Below are 18152 nucleotides of genomic sequence, written 5' to 3' on the forward strand. Positions count from 1 at the left end.
CAGCGACGGATTTACAGTTCGTGGGGCCCCATGCTCTCCTTCATTTTTGGCCATCGGCCACCTCCCCCACCCCCCACCCCACTCACCCCCGCCAACGTCACACTCGTCCCCACCCACCCTTACCCCACAGAAAGCAAAGGCGGAAGCCACAAAAATACACAAATTGATCACTGATTTTTCACTTGTAAAAACACGCCTGTATGAATAATTGCTGAAATCCAAGCTTACCTCTTGTCAGGACGACACTAAAGATGGTCAGTATTGCGATGTGAGTTTTGAGGCGAGCAAACATGGAACTTGCCGATGAGCAACGAGATGGAAAAATCAGCTGATGACATCACTGCAGCACAGGTCAGTGCAGGACAGAATGAGCCAGTCCGGTGCAGGAGCAAATACTCCAATAAGCTTCAGGAGATTTCACGGAGTCTCATTCAGTTTAAAAAATAAAAACTTCCTTACTTCCACTCACAAAATCAAAGAAGTTATTGCTGCAAATTCATGTGAGTGCAGTGTCCAGTGAGTCCAAATCCAATATCAGGTGGCTCTGTCTGCTAGGGTTCTGCTCTTTGTCCCAGAAACATTCGGATGGCCTGTCTTGAGATCGATGGTGGCTAGAACTACCAGCATGCGACCAGCTGCAGCCATTATATCAGACCAGCAATGGTCCGTTTTGAAAAACAGAATTTAAACAAGAGAACATGGAAGAGGGACAGATTTTTAAGATATTCTTACTTCATCCCTTGTTGGCATGGCAATTTGGATGTTTTTTTCCCCCACATTTTTTCTTTACAAAATTATCAATTACATCATTGTAAGTCAAATCTTGTAAAGGCGCACTTTCATTGTCAGTATTATTGAGCTTGTCAAATGTTCCTGAGTCGTCATACTTCACAAAAATTTTAACTCTTTTCAATACATAAAAGTAAGCATTTGTGACAGGTATTGTTAAAATTATTTTCAGAATGATTTCCACATTTGGAAAGGTTGCCTGCAAACCATCACATACAAGTCTGTACAAATAAGCTGGTGATCATGGAGCACAGAGCTCACCATTATCGATGAAATGAATGAATTGTTTCAATTCATCTTCAAAAAGATTTGTGTCTAGGTCCTCCCAGTAGGATTGACTTAATTTCTTATGGCAGTGGATTTTAGCATTTTCATCCAAATCTCTGTCAAAAAGCACACAAAATAAATCAATAGTTTTCTTCAGAGATTCACTTATTTTTAAAAAAATTTATTTTATTACAAACATGTATTAAAACAGGTTACAACAAATAAACACCCTGGGAAACATACTTCCCAGCAATCAACTATACAGTCAGTACAAATTTTTCCCCCTTTTCACCCTCCCCCCTGTGACGAACAGCTCCTCAAACACGGTCTCAAACAACCCCCACCTTTTCACTAATCCCTCTGCAGAGCCCCTTAACTCATACTTTATAGGCGGCACAGTGGTTATCACTGCTGCCTATGGCGGAGGACCCGGGTTCGATCCCGGCCCCGGGTCACTGTCTGGGTGGAGTTTGCACATTCTCCCCGTGTCTGCGTGGATCTCACCCCCACAAACCAAAGATGTGCAGGTTAGGCATTTGGCCACACTAAATTGTCCCTTATTTGGAAAAATATAATTGGGTACTCTAGATTTATTTTTTAAAAGATCATACTTTATCTTCTCCAACAGATCATCCAACCAAGCCGCTACCCCCGGTGGCGATGTCGACCGCCTCGCCAGCAAAATTTGCCGCCCTACAATCTGAGAGGCGAAGGCCACGACATCGGCCTTCCTCCTCTCCATGAGCTCCGGCTTCTCTGAAACCCCAAATATCGCCACCAAAGGATCCGGGTCCACCTTCTCTTCCACTATCCTGGCTAAGACCGCGAACACTCCAGCCCAGAATCTTCCCAATTTTTCACAACCCCAAAACCTGAGCATGTAATTCTCTGGCCCCCGCCCACATCTCTCACACTCACCTGCTACCCCCTGGAACAACCCACTCATTCTTGGCCAAGTCATATGCACCCTGTGCACCACCTTAAACTGTACCAGACTCATCCTTGCACAGGAGGAGGTCCCATTTACCCTACGCAGTGCCTCATTCCATACTCCCCAATTGATCTCCCCTCCCAACTCCGCTTCCCATTTCTCCTTGATCTTCAACACCCGCTCACCTCCCTGCTCCCCTAGCCACTTATATATATCCCCAATTCTTCCATCCCCTTCCACATCCGGAAGCAGCAGTCACTCCAGCAGGGTGTATTCCGGCAACCTAGGGAGCCCCCTCCAGACCTTTCGCGCAAAGTTCCTAACCTGCAGACCCTGAACTCACTCTCCCTCAGCAGCTCTACCCTCTCCCTGCGCTCCTCCAGACTGGCGAACCCTTCCTCCAAATACAGATCCCTTACCTTGACCAACCGCACCTCCTGTATACGCTATCCAGCCCCCCCAGCTCTAACCCATGATTCTCACACAGCAACATCCCTTCGACCCACAAATGCTTCCTCAACTGATTCCATATCTTCACCATAGATTACACCACCAGGATTTCCCCGGCTTCCTCCACCAGCTTCGTTAAATTCCACATATGGAGCGCTGTACATTCCCTCGCTACCTGAATCCCCATATACCTCAACCTATCCCTCGCTACTGTAAATGGCGTCCTCCCTAAATTAGCCTGCTGTCCCAGCTCATTCAACGGGAAAACCTCACTTTTCCCTTCATTTAGTTTGTACCCCGAGAACCCTTCAAACCTCCCCAGCAGGTCCATAATCCTTCCCATACTCTTCAGCGGATCCGAAACATCCAGCAACAGGTCATAGAATCATAGTTGGCATAGAACGACACACGATACTCCCTCTGTCCTCTCATAATCCCGTGCCACTCCGCCGACCCCCTAAGAGCCATCGCCAATGGTTCTATGGCCAGTGCAAACAGCAACGATGACAGTGGGCACCCCTGCCTCATACCCCTGTGTAAGTCAAAGCTTTGCAAACTCATATTATTCGTCCTCACACTCGCCCTTGGTGCCACATACAGCAACCGCACCCATGCCACAAATCTCGGCCCAAACCTTCCCAAAACCTTAAACAAGTACCTCCACTCCACCCGATCAAATGCCTTCTCCACTTCCATGGACACTACCACCTCCGGTACCAGAGACCCTGACAGATTCATCACTACATTCAACAGCCGTCTTATATTATTCGCGAGCTGCCTGCCCTTCATGAAGCCTGTTTGATCTTCTGCAACCACCCCTGGGACACAATCCTCCTCCCATCCGCCAACAACTTAGCCAATAGTTTCACATCTGTGTTCAATCGTGATTTGGGCCGATATGACCCACATTCCACCGGGTACTTCCCCTTTTTCGGGATTAGTGTGATTAATGCCTGCATCATCATCTCTGACAACTCCCCCTCCAGTACATCATTAAACACCCCCAACAGGTGTTGTGTCAGGTCCGTCGCAAATTCCGTATAAAATTTTTGCCAGGTACCCATCGGCCCCGGGGCCTTCCCTGACTTCATACAGAGATACACTTATACTCTGCCACTCCGCCGTATTGTACCTTCATTGGGCGCGATCCTCCGACATTGTTGCGCTCATGCTCGAGCGAAATGAGGCTGGTGTATAGCGCGAGAGGCCAAAAATGAGAATCGCGCCAGGCGCCAAATAGTTTGCGATGCAACTGGCCCATTCCCGTAGACAAAATCGGGATCTCACTAAAGTGTGGTGAGAAACCAATTATCACTACTTAAGCCCTATTTGCATATAATTAACGAGAGCCACCCCATATCCAACAGCCTCCCGTCATTCATCAGCCTCCCAGCAAGTGGGCATGCTGACGCCGATTAGTACTTCTTTTTTAAAAATGTGAACCTAGTGGAAGGGTTTCTGCGGGGAGCCGGGGAGGTGCGTAGTCATCTTTGCTCACAAGCAAATAGCCCGGGGGCGCCGGGCTTGCCATCCCAGCGCTCGGTGGAAGGTGGGGGCCCCTCAGCTAGGGATGGGGACACTCTGGAGAGATGGGTCACCATGGGAGGATGGGGGGGAGGCGCTGGGTGTGTAACCAGGGAACAGCCGAGGCATCACCATGCCAATCCTGGATCATGTGCATCTGCCCCACTGACCACCCATAACCCCCACCAACTGCCAAGACCTTTGGCTGCTCATAGGGAATTGGCAATCATGGGCATTGTGAGCAATTCACACAACCCAAGTGGATTCCCGTGGATGGGTGGGCCATGTAGCATGTGGCAGTCATTACCTAGCATTCCTATCAGACCTTGATGCCTGGACACTGTGCTTAAACACCACACACGCAGCAGCCACCACCGAACACCCAGGAGATGGGCACAGCTCCGGGTACATGACCACGGCCAGATGGTGGGTGAGTGCCACGGGGACGGGACCAGCGTCCGGTCCAGGTGATGATGTTATGAGCACTTCTCCGGTGTATAGGGTCTGGGGTACGGTGAGGGGAGCCCACTGTGGCAGGGAGTGCATGGGCAGAGCATTCCAGGTTGGGGTGGGAGGGGTGAAATCAATGGGGGAATGGAGGGACCCAGGGTGAGAGCCACCGCTGCTTGTCAGTCTAACACTCTCTCCCATTGCCTTACAGATATTGGACGCTATGGCAGGGATTTTGGACCCAGCAGAACGTGCCCTAGTGGTGCTGCTGCTAGGGCGGGCAGCCAGACGCCGGAGGCGGCGGCAGCAGCAGCGTCTGCAGATGTTCAAGCAGGGGCCCATGTGCCGGACATCGCCCCTCACCCTGAGGACCCAACACCCACCGAGCTAGGCAGGGACTCAGCGGGGGAGGCCCGCGATACAGGCGTTGCTGATTGTTTGAACAAATGGCAGACAGCGCATGTTGCAGGAGGCTCCTCCTCAACATGGAGAAGGTACAGTACCTGTGCCATGTTCTCGTGGACTTGGCACCACGTAGAGGAGGATGACACCAGCTCCTGGTGGCCGTTAAGGTCACTGCAGCCCTGAACGTTTACACCTTGGGATCATTCCAGGGCTCAAGCGGGGACTTGTGTGGAATCTCGCAGGCCACAGCCCACAGGTGCATCTGGCAGGACACAGATGCCCTGTTTGCCCGAACAGAAAACTATATCAACTTTGACATGGACCAAACCCAGCAAGATGCCCGGGCAGCAGGTGTCTCTGCCATCGCTGGTCGCCCCTGGTCCAGGGGGTAATAGATGGCACGCATGTTGACCTTGGCTTACCGGGCAACCTGGGAGTGCCCTATGTTAACAGAAAGGGGTTCCAATCCTTCAACATACAGCTCATGTGCGACCACCACATGAAGATCACGCACGTGTGTGCACACTTCCCGGGTGTATCCCCGACAGTTACATCCTAGGGCAGTTGGTCATCCCCGGATTCTTCAAAGACCCCCCAGGATGGGCGGCTGGCTCTTGGGGGAATAAGAGGTATCTGCTGAGGACCTGGCTAATGACGCTGGTAGGGAGGCCGGGCACCGAAGCGGAGGCACGGTACAACGATGCCCATGTGGCCACCAAGGCATCATACTCCTCAAGATGCAGGTCCGCTGCCTCGATCGCTCCTGTGGTGCACTCATGTACACCCCTCGGAGGGCTGGTCTGCTGTCCCGCAACCTCGCACAACAGCGGAACGGCAATGGAGGTTGGTGATGAGGAACATGTGGCCACCTTCAAGGAGAAGGAGGATGATGAGGAGGCGCTGAACCAGCAGAGGCTGGAGGATGAGCAGGGAGGAACTGGAGGACCAGCTGGAGGCTGCAGGACAGGTGGCAGCGGCGAGGGCCCGGCAAGCCCGGAGGACCAGGGAGGCCCTCATACACGCCCGATTCACTTAGGACGTGGCCAGGTCTGTCATCGATACCTTACCCATCCCCCAATCCCACTTCCCACCCCTCGCAGGCTATGTGTTACATCACTCCATTGTGCTGGGACTGTGCCGGCACCATCAGCGGATCACTGTCGAATGCAGGGTTGATGATAATCCGCAGAGAGCTGTGCACCAGTGCTCCTCAATCTATGCCATAGTCTGACCCCTGCCTGGCTGCTGAGTGCTCGCTTACACCCATCACCTGCACAAGGTATGCCCAGGGAGGGGGGATGCCTGGAGAGATGGGCCAAGGGTTTGGAGGTTGCCCTCATTGCAGAAGAAAGTGACAGAGGCATCATACTGGTTGTGCACATGGGTGTTTATTCGATTTTACAATTCCCCACTCTCCTGATGGTGCTGGGCCCCTCACCCCCACTCCCTACCTAACCTCCCCCTCCCCTCACCACCCTCTACCCCTCCCCCGGTGCCCTCAGTGATCCTCGATGTTCTTGGCCCGCCTAGCTCTACCGCTTTGTCTAGGTGTGTCCCCAGGATGCACATCAGAGAGGGAGGCAACCAGCTGCTTACCTCGTCCCATGGTCTTCGATGCCCCTGGCGGCCATTCTCTAGGGACTCAAGGGCCGGAGGACCCCAGCTCACTTGTCGGCGGCACATACACATCTGTGCCAGGTTGTTCCGTGTGCTGACTGTGAGACGCAGCCTCATCATAGGGGTGGAATTCCGGTGAGCTGGTCGCCAGCATCGGCACTCCATGGAACAGGTCCGGGTTGCCACCCAGCTCTCCCTCCTCCCGGTTGGTGCCCATAGGGCCCTGGAGTTCACCTTGGGATGGAGGTGTAGCTGGCTCATGCCCTGGCTGCCCCTGCATCATCTGGCCCTGCCAGCCCTGGCAGTTCCACATGATCTGCACCATAGTGTCGATGCCCTCGGCAATGCTCCTCAGTGACTGGGACATGCTCTGCAGTGACTCGACAATGCCCACCTGCGACTGGGACAAGCTCCATAGCATCTCGGCCATTCCCATCTGGGAGCGGGACATATCCCGTAGAACCTCATCGAGGTCAGCCTGGTCCTGTTAACATCCCCCAGGGAGGCGGGCATTCTGCCGAGACCCTCAGCCATCACCGTCACCAACTGCGCGACGCCTTGGACACCTTCACAAATGGTGCCTATGCCGTGCACCATGCTCTCCACTGCAGTCGCCACCCTAGTAGTGATGGCCTTGGTGCCACGCATTGCCGGTGCCATTTCCTGCACTTGTAGCCTCTGGGACTCCTCCAATCGGCCATGGATCTGCTGGCGTTCTGACATCTCTGTGTGAATGTCTTGAACTCTCCCTATCGTCTTCTTCAGCTCCAGGAATATCTCAGCCATAGGTTCAGCATCAGGCTGGGACCCAGCTGAGTCCTGAGATCCAGCAGACCTCCGACTTCTGTCTCGCCTGCGGGTTCCTGCCTCCACCTGATGTACATCAGCAGCTGTGTGGTGCTCACCAAATTGTGCCCCAGCAGCCTGACCACTAACATTTCCCACCGAGGTGCGCGTATCTGTGCTGGTGGAGGGTGGGGATATCATCTGTGCCACCTCGATCGTGTCTTCCTTGGAGCTCCCCTCTGAGGTGGTCTCCTGGTAGGCTGGAGAGGAGGCCACCCGGGATGAGCCGGCGCCGTCAGCTGGAGGACCTGTGGGAGAATGGACATGTGGTCAGTGGGAGGAATGGGTCAGTCTGTAAGGCAATAACAACTCACGTTTGACAGGTCCTCCGGGTGGAGCCCGGTGGTTCCTCACCTCTGCGGAGTCTGCCAACCTCCGCATGGCCGACCGCTCTGTCCTCGGCTACCCCAGTCACCTCCAGGACCCATTCCTCGAAGGAGGTGAGGAGGTGTAGGGAGAGGGAGTGGAGGGAGGGTTGGGGGTTGCGTGGAGAGTTGGGGGTGTGGAAGCTCGCATGGAGGCGGAAAGACCTTGGAGGGGGTAGCGGGGTGTTACGTTGGTGTCTACTCACTCGTGCTGGCGGTGTAGGACGTTGACCTTTTTCCGGCACTGGAGGCCGGTCCTCCTGGTCACACTCCCAGAGCTCACAGCCACTGCCACCTCGTCCCAGGCAGCACTGGCTGCCCTGTGGCTCTCACTCCTGGACAATCAGGGAAACAGGACATTGCACCTGGACTCCACTGCGTCTCCGAGCCAGGTCTGCAGCCCCGAATCTTGGGGCCAATCTCCTGGGCACCATTGTTGCGAGCTGGCTGTGGTTGGCTGAGCAAGTGCTGCTTAAGTGCTGCTCGACCTTGTTAGCAGAGGGCTTGTGAGCGTGGTGCCAGTGAATCAGCTGGCGAGCATTCATTTGCGGCGCGAAGCCCGTGGGGCATCGTTAAGTGGACCAATTAACGGTGAATAGCGTTGCCGGCCTCGCTGGGCCGAGCGCCGGGCAGCTGGCGGCAAATCCCGCTCACTACCACACTTTGAAATATTAGTGGAGAATCAGGCCCATTGTATTACAAATAATATTGCCCACTCACTAAACTTGTCTAAATCACCTTGAAGCCTCTTTACATCCTCTGCTCAGGAAAAAGACCCATTTATTCCCACTGTCTGCTTTCAGTCAACCAATTCTTGATCCATGCCAGGAACAGATTTACAGTTGGTGGGGCCCCATGCTCACCTTCATTTTTGGCCACTGGCCACCCTCCCCTCCATCGCAACTTCACACTCCTCCCCACAGACCGTAAAGGCAGAACCACAAAAATGCACAAATTGATCACCAGTTTCGATCTTATCCGGGATTCTCCGGTATCCGGAGGGGCGGGCCGTACCGGCACCAAAGAATGGCGTGAACCACTCCTGCATTGGGCCGCCCGGAAGGTGCGGAATCCTCCGCACCTTCGGGGGCTAGGGCAGCGCTGGAGTGGTTGGCGCCACTCTTTGACGCTGAAGAGCCTCCGCCGGTCGGCGAGAGTTGGTGCATGCGCAGGAGCACCAGCGTGTTCCCAGAACCGCTGCCGTGATTCCTGCGCATGTGCAGGGGGTTTCCTCTCCGCGCCGGCCATGGCGGAGCTTTACACAGGTCGGCGCGGAGGAAAAGAGTGCCCCCACGGCACAGGCCCGCCTGCAGATCGGTGGGCCCTGATCATGGGCCAGGTCACCGTGGGGGGCCCCCCCCCGGGACCGGATCCCCCCGCGCCCCCACGAGGACTCTGCAGGACGACGTCAGAGCCAGGTCACGCCGGTACGGACCGGGTCTAATCCACGCCGGCAGGACTGACCGAAAACGGGTGGCCGGCGGGGCTGGCCAAAAACGGGCGGCCGCTCGGCCCATCGAGGACCGGAGAATCGCCGGGGGGGCCACTGCCAACGGCTCCCGACCGGCGCGGCGCGATCCCCGCCCCCGCCAAAATTCCGGCGCCGGAGAATTCGGCAGCCGGCGTTGGAGCGGCCGGGCGGGATTCACGCCGGCCCCCTGCCGATTCTCCGACCCGGCGGGGGGTCGGAGAATCTCGCCCCTTATTTTTCCCTGTTAAATTTATTTCATTGTCTCTAGTTTCAGTGAAAAATAACTTCCTGAGACTTGTACGCTTTTCACCAGATATATCAGAGGGATCTATATTTTATGTTAATGTTAGTGCCTTTGCTTCCACCAAGCAACCCGGCGGCACAGTGGTTAGCACTGCTGCCACAAAGCTCCAGGAACCCGGGTTCAATTCCCGCCTCGGGTGATAGTCCGTGTGGAGTTTGCGCTTTTTCCCTGTGTCTGGGTGGGTTTCCTCCGGGTCTTCCAGTTTCCTCCCACAGTCCAAAAGTGTGCAGGTTAGGTTCATTGGCCATGATTAATTGCTCCTTAATGTCCAAAAGGTTAGGTCGTTGTTATGGGCTTAAATAGGGTGCTCTTCCCAAGGGCCGGTGCAGACTCATGGACCGAATGGCCTCCTTCTGCACTGTAAATTCTATGATTCTATAGTCATTTCGAACTGACATGACAAAAACTTTTAACAGAGGCTAAAAATTGTGCAGCATTCAATAAATTTATATCAATATTTTGCAGCAACTTCTTAATTCTTTGAACTAAACAGTTTCACAAAAGCGTAGAAATATTAAGGGGCAATTTAGCATGGTCAGTCCACCTACCCTGCACATCTTTTTGGTTGTGGGGCAAAACCAACGCAAACACGGGGAAAATGTGCAAACTCCACACGGACAGTGACCCAGGGCTGGGATTTGAAACTTGGACCTCGGCGCTGTGGAACAGCAGTGCTAACCACTGCCCCACCAAGCTGCTTATATCAGCAAATTTAATTTTCAAAGCCATAACAGCATCTGCACGAGCAGACCATCTGATGTCACAAATTCTTTTGATTGTCAAATGTCTTTCATTTTCCTGCTGAAAGCTCGATTGCAGCATATTCCATCGATGTGTGGAAACCAAAATTAAAAAGGTATACATGCTTTGAACAAAATTTTAAAAAAACATACAGCTCCCTCACAGGTTTCAGCTGCGGCATTGCAGATAAAATTTAAGGAATGACTGGAATATTGGATGAATAATGCACAGAGGCTTGCATTGTTCAATCTTGCTTGTAGACCTGAATATTTTCCTGCCATAATTGCAGCATTATCAAAGTTCTGCCTGCGGCAATTTCTGATGTCCAAACCTAAATTTGAAATGATTTCATAAACAGTTCACAGTTGTCTCCAGACACTCAAGTGTAGGATTGTAGCTGGACAAAACAAAGAAAATCCTTCTACAACTTCACCATCACTGGTCACATATATTACGATCCTAGACCGGACCCCAACAGTGGCTAGGGTTACTGGACAGAAATCAAGATATTTTATTTTGATGTTCTAAGACTGTGAGGAAAGGATACCACATTCCAGGAATGATTTTATGAAAAATAGCGACATGGGGCGGTATTCGCCCCCCCCCCACGCCGGGTGGGAGAATCGCCGGGGCGCCGTGCGAGTCGCGCCATACTGCTCCGACACCCGCACACGATTCTCCCACCCCCTGAAACCAGCGCTGCGAGAATCGGGCCGGGCCGCTCGGAGAATCGCCGCTAGCCGTTTGCGGCGCTTTTTCGGCCCGGATGAGGCCGAGCGGCCGCTACAACACGACAGGTTCCCGCCGGCGCCGTCCACACCTGGTCGCTGCTGGCAGGAACTGTGCGGAAACGCTGCGGGGGCGGCCTGTGGGGGGGTTCTTTCACCAGGGGGCTTCCAATGGGGTCTGGCCCGCGATCGGGGCCCACCGATCGGCGGGCCGGGCTCTCTAAAGGAGGACCTCCTTTCCACCGCCGCCCCGCAAGATCCATCCGCCATCTTCTTGCGGGCGGCCTCGGGGAGGACTGCAACCGCGCATGTGCAGTGACGTCATTTACGCGACGCCGGCCACGTCATTTACGCTGTGCCGCTTTTTACGCGGCGCCAAGGCCCAGCACGGGTAAAAGATGCGACCCTGCTTTTAGCCCCCTGGGGGCAGGAGAATAGGGGGCTGGGAGCGGGTTCCGACGCTGGAGTGAAACACTCCGATTTTCACTCCGGCGTCGGGACTTTGTCTCCCTTTGGGAAAATCGCGCCCATGGTATATTAAAACGAACTTTATTACTAATATAGTATTAAAATATATTTAACATTACACAATAAAATAGCATACAATTACCCTTAAACAATGCTAATCAATACAGTGGCACAATAACCCTTAAATGTTATCTGTATTCCCACTCAAACAACAGAAAAACCAAATCAGCTCTCAATCTACTTTCAAATACAGTCAGGAATATTTGGTATAAAGAGATAACTTGAACACTCCACGTTGAGAAAGAGAGATCTTTTGAGACTGCTTGGGTGGGATTCTCTGAAAACTGGCGCGATGTCCGGGATCACTCCGGCGTCGGGCCCCCCCAAACAACGCAAATTCTCCGGCCCCAAATAGGCTAGCAGCAGCGTGACGCCATTCACGATGGCGTCACCCGACGTGGAGCTGAAAAGACGCGTCCCCCCACCCCGGAAGACCCAACAAGATGGCCGCCTGCCGCGCAGCCCCGAGGTTCCAGGACCGCGACATTGAGGCGCTCCTGGATGCAGTGGAGGAGAGGAGGGAGTCCCTGTACCCCGGACACAGCCGCAGAGTCTGTGGAGGGAGGTGGCAGAGGCCGTCAGCGCTGTGGCTCTGACATCACGGACAGACACCCAGTGCCACAAGAAGGTGAATGACCTCGTCAGGACAGCCAGGGTGAGTCCCCCCCCCCCCCTCCTTGCCCGATGTGCGGCACCCCCCAGGTGAAACCAACCCTAACCTCTACACTATACGCGCAAACGATGGCGTGCATTCATATAATATTGCCCTTTATCCCTGCCACCCACCTGCCCCCCACAGGAGAAGCGCGCACACAACAATAGGGAGCATGAGAGGACTGGCGGAGCCTAGCTGATGAGAGGCCACTCACCGTACATGAGGAAAAGGCCCTGGAACTGGCTGGCGGACCTGAGGACCGGGAGGTTGCCGATGCAGAGGTCGGGGGCCCACCAGCAAGTGAGCCACCGACAGCCCGTCCCCATATCCCCCCTCCCCCATATCCCCCCTCCCCCATATCACCTGATCACCGCCTGCGTGTCTAACCATGCATGCTTCATTGTGTATTGCAGGAGCAAACGTCGAGGCATCCATCCCCGCAGATGCCGACCGCCCACAGGATGCCCCAGGGCGACCACGGGATACGGAGATACCCGGACCCTCTAGCACGCGACGCCTGCAGGATGCCCCAGGGCGACCATGGGATACAGAGAGACCCGGACCCTCTGGCATGCGACGCCCGCAGGATGCCCCACTGCGACCACGGGAGATGGAGAGACCTGGAGCAATAGGGAGACGATGCCCCCGTCTCATGCGGGTGCAGCAACGCAGGCGTGTGCCACCCAGCGATGAGGGGGGCAGCCACGGGCCCCCGTCGCAGCCGAGCCACGAAACCACTACCCAGAACAGCACAACTAGGACAGCCCTACCCAGGACACCCCTACCCAGGACACCCCAACCCAGGACACCCCTACCCAGGACACCCCTACCCAGGACACCCCTACCCAGGACACCCCTACCCAGGAGCCCCTACCCAGGACACCCCTACCCAGGACACCCGTACCCAGGAAACCGAAATACAGGACAGTGACACAGATCGGATGGGTGGATTCGAACCGCCACCCAAAGTGCCATGGACTCAGAGTCGGACGGTGCGCACGACACAATGCCACTGCTGTCTCCAACACCCTCCACCATCGCAGAGACACTCACCTCAGTTGGGCACTTTAGTGATGAGGCGTCTGGTACACTCACTGGTGCGCACAACACAGCCGTCCCGGTACAGCAGGTGGAGGTAGGAGCAGCAGACAGGCCGGGAGGACGGAGGGCATCCTGGCGCAAGCGAACACCTGCCGCCCAAATGGATCCCGGGTTCCTGGAGTTACCACACCCACCCATAGCCCCGATGCAACCACCAAACCTGGGACGAGCGAAGAGGGTGACGGCCGGCTTGCAGCGGCTGCAGTCGCAGGTGGAGGAGTGCATCCGCGTCCAGAAGCTGGGAGTGGTGCCGGTCATGCGTGCCACCCAGGCCGACACCGCACGGGTGGCGTCCGCGGTGGAGGCAGTGGGTGCGACGGTGTCAGACATGGGGAGCAGTATGCGAGGCCTGGGGCTTTCCGTGCAGGCGCGTCTGTGGCCCAGGACATGGCTGCCCTCCCACAGAAGGCCATGAGCCAGCGGCAGATGGCAGAGGCGCTCAACGCCGTGGCCCTGTCTCAGCAGGCCATGGCCCAGTCTCAGCAGGCAATGGCCCAATCCCTGCAGGCCATGGCCCAGTCTCAGCAGGCTATCGCTGAGGGCATCGGCGCCATTGCCCATGTGCTAGCCGGCGTCGCAGTCACAGACGGGGATGGCCAACTCCCTGAGCTCCATGGCTGCAAACCTGCAGACCCTTGTCGATACCAGCATGAGCCTCCAGGACTGGCAACGCCAGGTTTCGGAGGGGGATCGGATGGCCGGTCCGTTCGCACCCCCGACCCATGTAGAGGCCTGGGGGCCAGTGGGCACCCTGAGGGAGGAGGAGCTGCTGGCGCCCATCCCTGGTCCCCCTGTAGGGGAGGTCCAGGAACACTGCAGCACCTCAGACTCCCCCCCCCCCCTTCCATCCCAGGTGCATTGGGTGGGCAACGGGCAGGACAGGTTGGCAGCTCGTCATCCCAGTCGCCCGCGCCGCAACCTGGCCCATCTAGGCCAGGATGCCCCAGGAAACGGCCGCCAAAGGGATCCCGAGTCAGAGGGCAGGAACCATTCTCCAGGACAGATTTATCCGCAATCGCAGGGCCGTGAAGAAGTGCTCCCTGCCCTGGAATGTGACCCAGAGTTTTGTCGGGTACAGCATCCCAACTGTTACATCGCTCCGTACAGGGCTGCTTTCGCACTGTTGAACACTGCCCGGCACTTGGCCAGGTCAGCCCCAATGTCCTAGTAGATCCTGATCTGGTGAGCTTCCCAGTTACAGTACTTCATTTGCCTTGCCCAGCGCAGGATTCTTTCCCGGTCTTGGTACCGGTGCATTTTAGCGATTATGGACCTTGGTTGTTCTCTAGCCTTGGGTTTTAGATGAAGTGACCGGTGGGTTCTGTCTATTTCTGGTAGGTTGGGGGAGCGATCCCTTCCCACTGGATTGCCCAGCATTTGGGCGACATAGTCTGTGGGATTCTTGCATTCTATTCCCTCTGGCATGCCCACAATCTGTAGATTTTGCCACCTTGATTGCTCTGAAAAATGGGATTCATGTTTTAACTCTGACCCTGTGATTCTGATCATGGATTTCAAACAGCATTCATTCTACTCTCATCCTACCCATTCTCCCCTCACAAACTCTCCCTTTCCGTGCACTCCTCAATCCCATCACAAGCTTTCCCTCCATGCAATCTGGTCCTCACACACTCTCCCTCTCTATAAGTGTGCAACCCAACGTGCTCAAACAATCTCCCTTCCCCCCAGACCCTCACACTCTCCCATAACCCCCATTCCCTCACAGTCTCCCCCCCAACCTCACACTCTCCCATTCTCACCTCACTCACCTGGGGTCTTCAAGACAGTCTACCTCACCAACGCTGTGTCTTTGTCATGGCCGGCGTGCCTCAAACTCCTCTCAGGGCATCGTCGCATGCCCATTGCTGGCCTGGGAGGGTCCACTCTGCTGCTGGCACAAGCTGAGTTCCTCGTGGTTTGTTCTTGGGGCATCATCGCGCAACTATTTCTGGCCTGGGGGGTCCGCTCTGCTGCTGGCGCAAACCTGCTCAGCTCCTTGTGGCTTCTTTTTGGTGGTGGGGGGGGGGGGGGGGGTCCTCTCCTCTGTGTTGCTGGTGCAAACCTTCCCTGCTTGGCCTTTCCCCTTGCCCACCTGTAGCTGGAATTGGGGGGAGGGGGGTTGCTCTGCTGGCCCAAGCCTCAGAAACCTCCCTCGACGTCACCGCCTGCAGCGCCTCTTCGTCACCTCGTAGTCGCACACCCGTGCACCCGCTGCCAACAACCATTACTTTTCCGGCACCACATCCACCACTTCCCCCGAATCTATTCTACTAGTTACATGCTCAAAAAACTCCAGTAGATTGGTTAAGTATGATTTGCCTTTCATAATCCCATGCTGCTTTTGCCCAGTCCCGTTAATGTTCTGTTATTACTATAATAGACTCTCGCATCTTCCCCATGACTAATGTCAGGCGACCTGGTGTGTAATACTCCCTTTTTTCTCTCCCTCCCTTTTTAAATAGTGGGGTTACACTTGCCACTCTGCAATCTGTAGGAACTGCTCCGGAATCTTTAGAATTTTGGAAGATGACCACCAATGCAGCCAATATTTCCAGGGCCATTTCCTTTAATCCTCTGGATTATCAGGCCCTGGTGATTTGTCAGCCTTTAACTCCATTCATTTCTCCAGCACCATTTTCTTAAAAATACTGACTTCCTTCATTTCCACCCTCTCACTGGACCCTTGGTTCCCTAACATTTCTAGGAGGTTATTTATGCCCTCTTTTGCGAAGAACGAACCAAATTCTCCTGCCATTTCTTTTCTCCCATTATAATTTCCCTGGCTTCTGACAAAGCCGGCTTCATACAAGATGATCAGAGGATTGGATAGGGTGGACAGTGAGAGCCTTTTTCCTCGGATGGTGATGTCCAGCACGAGGGGACATAGCTTTAAATTGAAGGTAGGTTCTTTACTCAGAGAGTAGTAAGGGGGTGGAATGCCCTGCCTGCAACAGTAGTGGACTCGCCAACACTAAGGGCATTCAAATGGTCATTGGATAGATATATGGACAACAAGGGAATAGTGTAGATGGGCTTTCGAGTGGTTTCACAGGTCGGCGCAACATCGAGGGCCGAAGGGCCTGTACTGCGCTGCAATGTTCTATGTTCTATGTTCTAAAGGGACTCTCGACTCACAGATCTTTGGGTGCATGGCACTATGACCCAGAATGCAGGATTTGCTTCTTTTCTTTCCCCCTCCCCACGACATTGCCTTATCATTAAGACACTGTGACTCAAAGCACGATGCAGCTTGATAGTCAAGTTCTTAGTAGTGTGACATTGTAATTTTCTACATGCTAATTCATCTAAAATATAATGCGCGGTGCATACAACCATAGGACAGGAGAAGGCAGCAGAGAGTATCCTAATTTTATTCGTTGAAGGGCTTACTGACCCTGGACAATAAAAGTCAAGAGTGATGTCTACATTAGATAACTTGTTCAGGACATTTCACACAACTGTCTATGGTTGGCAGGATGATAAGACACATTCGCAGATCAATTGTGTCTTATGTTTACATTAATTCATGATTTGGGGAAGAATTTATCTGAGTTTCCTGGATCATAACATTTGCTTATCTATTGGAGTAGTGCATGGTGTGAAAAATGGATGCCATATTTCAGGAACCATGGGGGGAATTAGAGTGTAAACTTTCATAAACCGGCTCTGGCTACAGCTTGCAGTAATAGCATGGTTAAACAGTAGTCTAGAAAGAAACAGTCAGATGCCTCATTAATGATTTGCCACAGTTTGTAAGAATCTGCGCACAAGAGCAGCTGGGATTTGCAACCAACAAAGCAACTGGCACAGAAAATGACACCATTTCAGAGTATAACCTACAACCTTAATTAAACTGAGATCAGGAGGTTTCATCTGTGCCTGTCTGTGGGAGGAAATCTGGCGGAAATCTCGTACCATGCGGAAGGAGGTGGCAATATCACGAGTGCCAACTCTCACCCACAGAACTGTAGACCAGTCAATGATTTGACCAGAGATGATAAGGATGCATAATAACAACACTCCTTACCTTCTAAAAATGACAGCTGACTCCCGTAATACACTCTGGCTGGGGGCAGTGGAGGGAGGCTGGGTTAACTGACTCAGGATCTCACATCATGATTCCCCTTCTCTCCTAATAACAATTATTTGCATGAACATTAGCACCCTGTTCTCCACCTTAACAGGCTGATACCTCCATATCTCTCACTCGAGCTCTCATATCGCTGGGTGTGTGCTCCTTAACTGTCAGCCAGCCATTGATTCAGGAGGAGAAAATGTTGCACAATGCCAACAGAGGGGCGGACTACCAGACTGGGTATTCCCAAAGACGAATGCCTCATGCTGAATGAGGAAACGACCACTGAACTCATGTTATGAGTAGGTGAAAAGATCAAGACGTGCAGACTATCAGCCTGATAGTACTGCCTCTCAGGACAGTAACATGTGCCAAGATACTGGCCGTCTCCATCACAACACCATCCCAGTGGGACATTGCAGGAAACATCAGCCTGCCTAGAAACAGGTTCCAGAAATCAACCGGCAACAACTTGCTGCTAGGAACAAGGTGCCATGAGAGTGCTTTCAGTCCTGGGTGCATTTTGTAGAGCATGAATAGCCAATCACCTCTCACAATTCTCATCCTCAGGTTGCATCTTGAAGAAGCACTAGAGTAATTGAATGAAATGCACGTGCAGCCACCAAGGAGAAGCACAGTGTTAGTAGGTTAGCATGCTTTCACTTTGGCAATAATTACATTGAAACTGAAAGCACCACGTTGCTCATTACGTTTACTCATACAGGGTAGGTTACACTTATTTAGTGTTGATATATTTAGTCAGATCATGATTATTGGCATGGTCTTATGGAAACAAAGGGGACTGGTGTGTTCTAAGATACCTTCCTTCTGAACATTTTTGAATTTTATATTAATAAAATCTGCATTCTCATTCAATAAGTATTTTCAGACATCATAATTAAGGA

The 18152-nt window shown here is 53.5% G+C and overlaps 1 protein-coding gene across 9 annotated transcripts in view; it reads left to right on the forward strand.

Annotated features, from left to right (window-relative positions):
• The window catches only part of LOC140388285 (dual specificity tyrosine-phosphorylation-regulated kinase 2-like), a 250434-nt gene that overhangs the window by 219307 nt on the left and 12975 nt on the right, over positions 1-18152 (forward strand). Inside the window, exon 3 of one of the 9 annotated variants that reach the window (XM_072472174.1) lies at positions 239-351. The exons of 7 other annotated variants lie outside the window; for them this stretch is intronic. In XM_072472174.1, coding sequence (XP_072328275.1) covers positions 304-351 — 48 coding nt within the window. In that variant the 5' untranslated portion in view covers positions 239-303. Of the gene's footprint in view, positions 1-238; positions 352-15307; positions 17895-18152 lie in introns of those variants that run through there. One more of the 9 variants, XM_072472175.1, reaches the window with a different exon arrangement.

Source organism: Scyliorhinus torazame, chromosome 13 (genome assembly GCF_047496885.1).
Source record: "Scyliorhinus torazame isolate Kashiwa2021f chromosome 13, sScyTor2.1, whole genome shotgun sequence".
Lineage (NCBI taxonomy): Eukaryota > Metazoa > Chordata > Chondrichthyes > Carcharhiniformes > Scyliorhinidae > Scyliorhinus > Scyliorhinus torazame.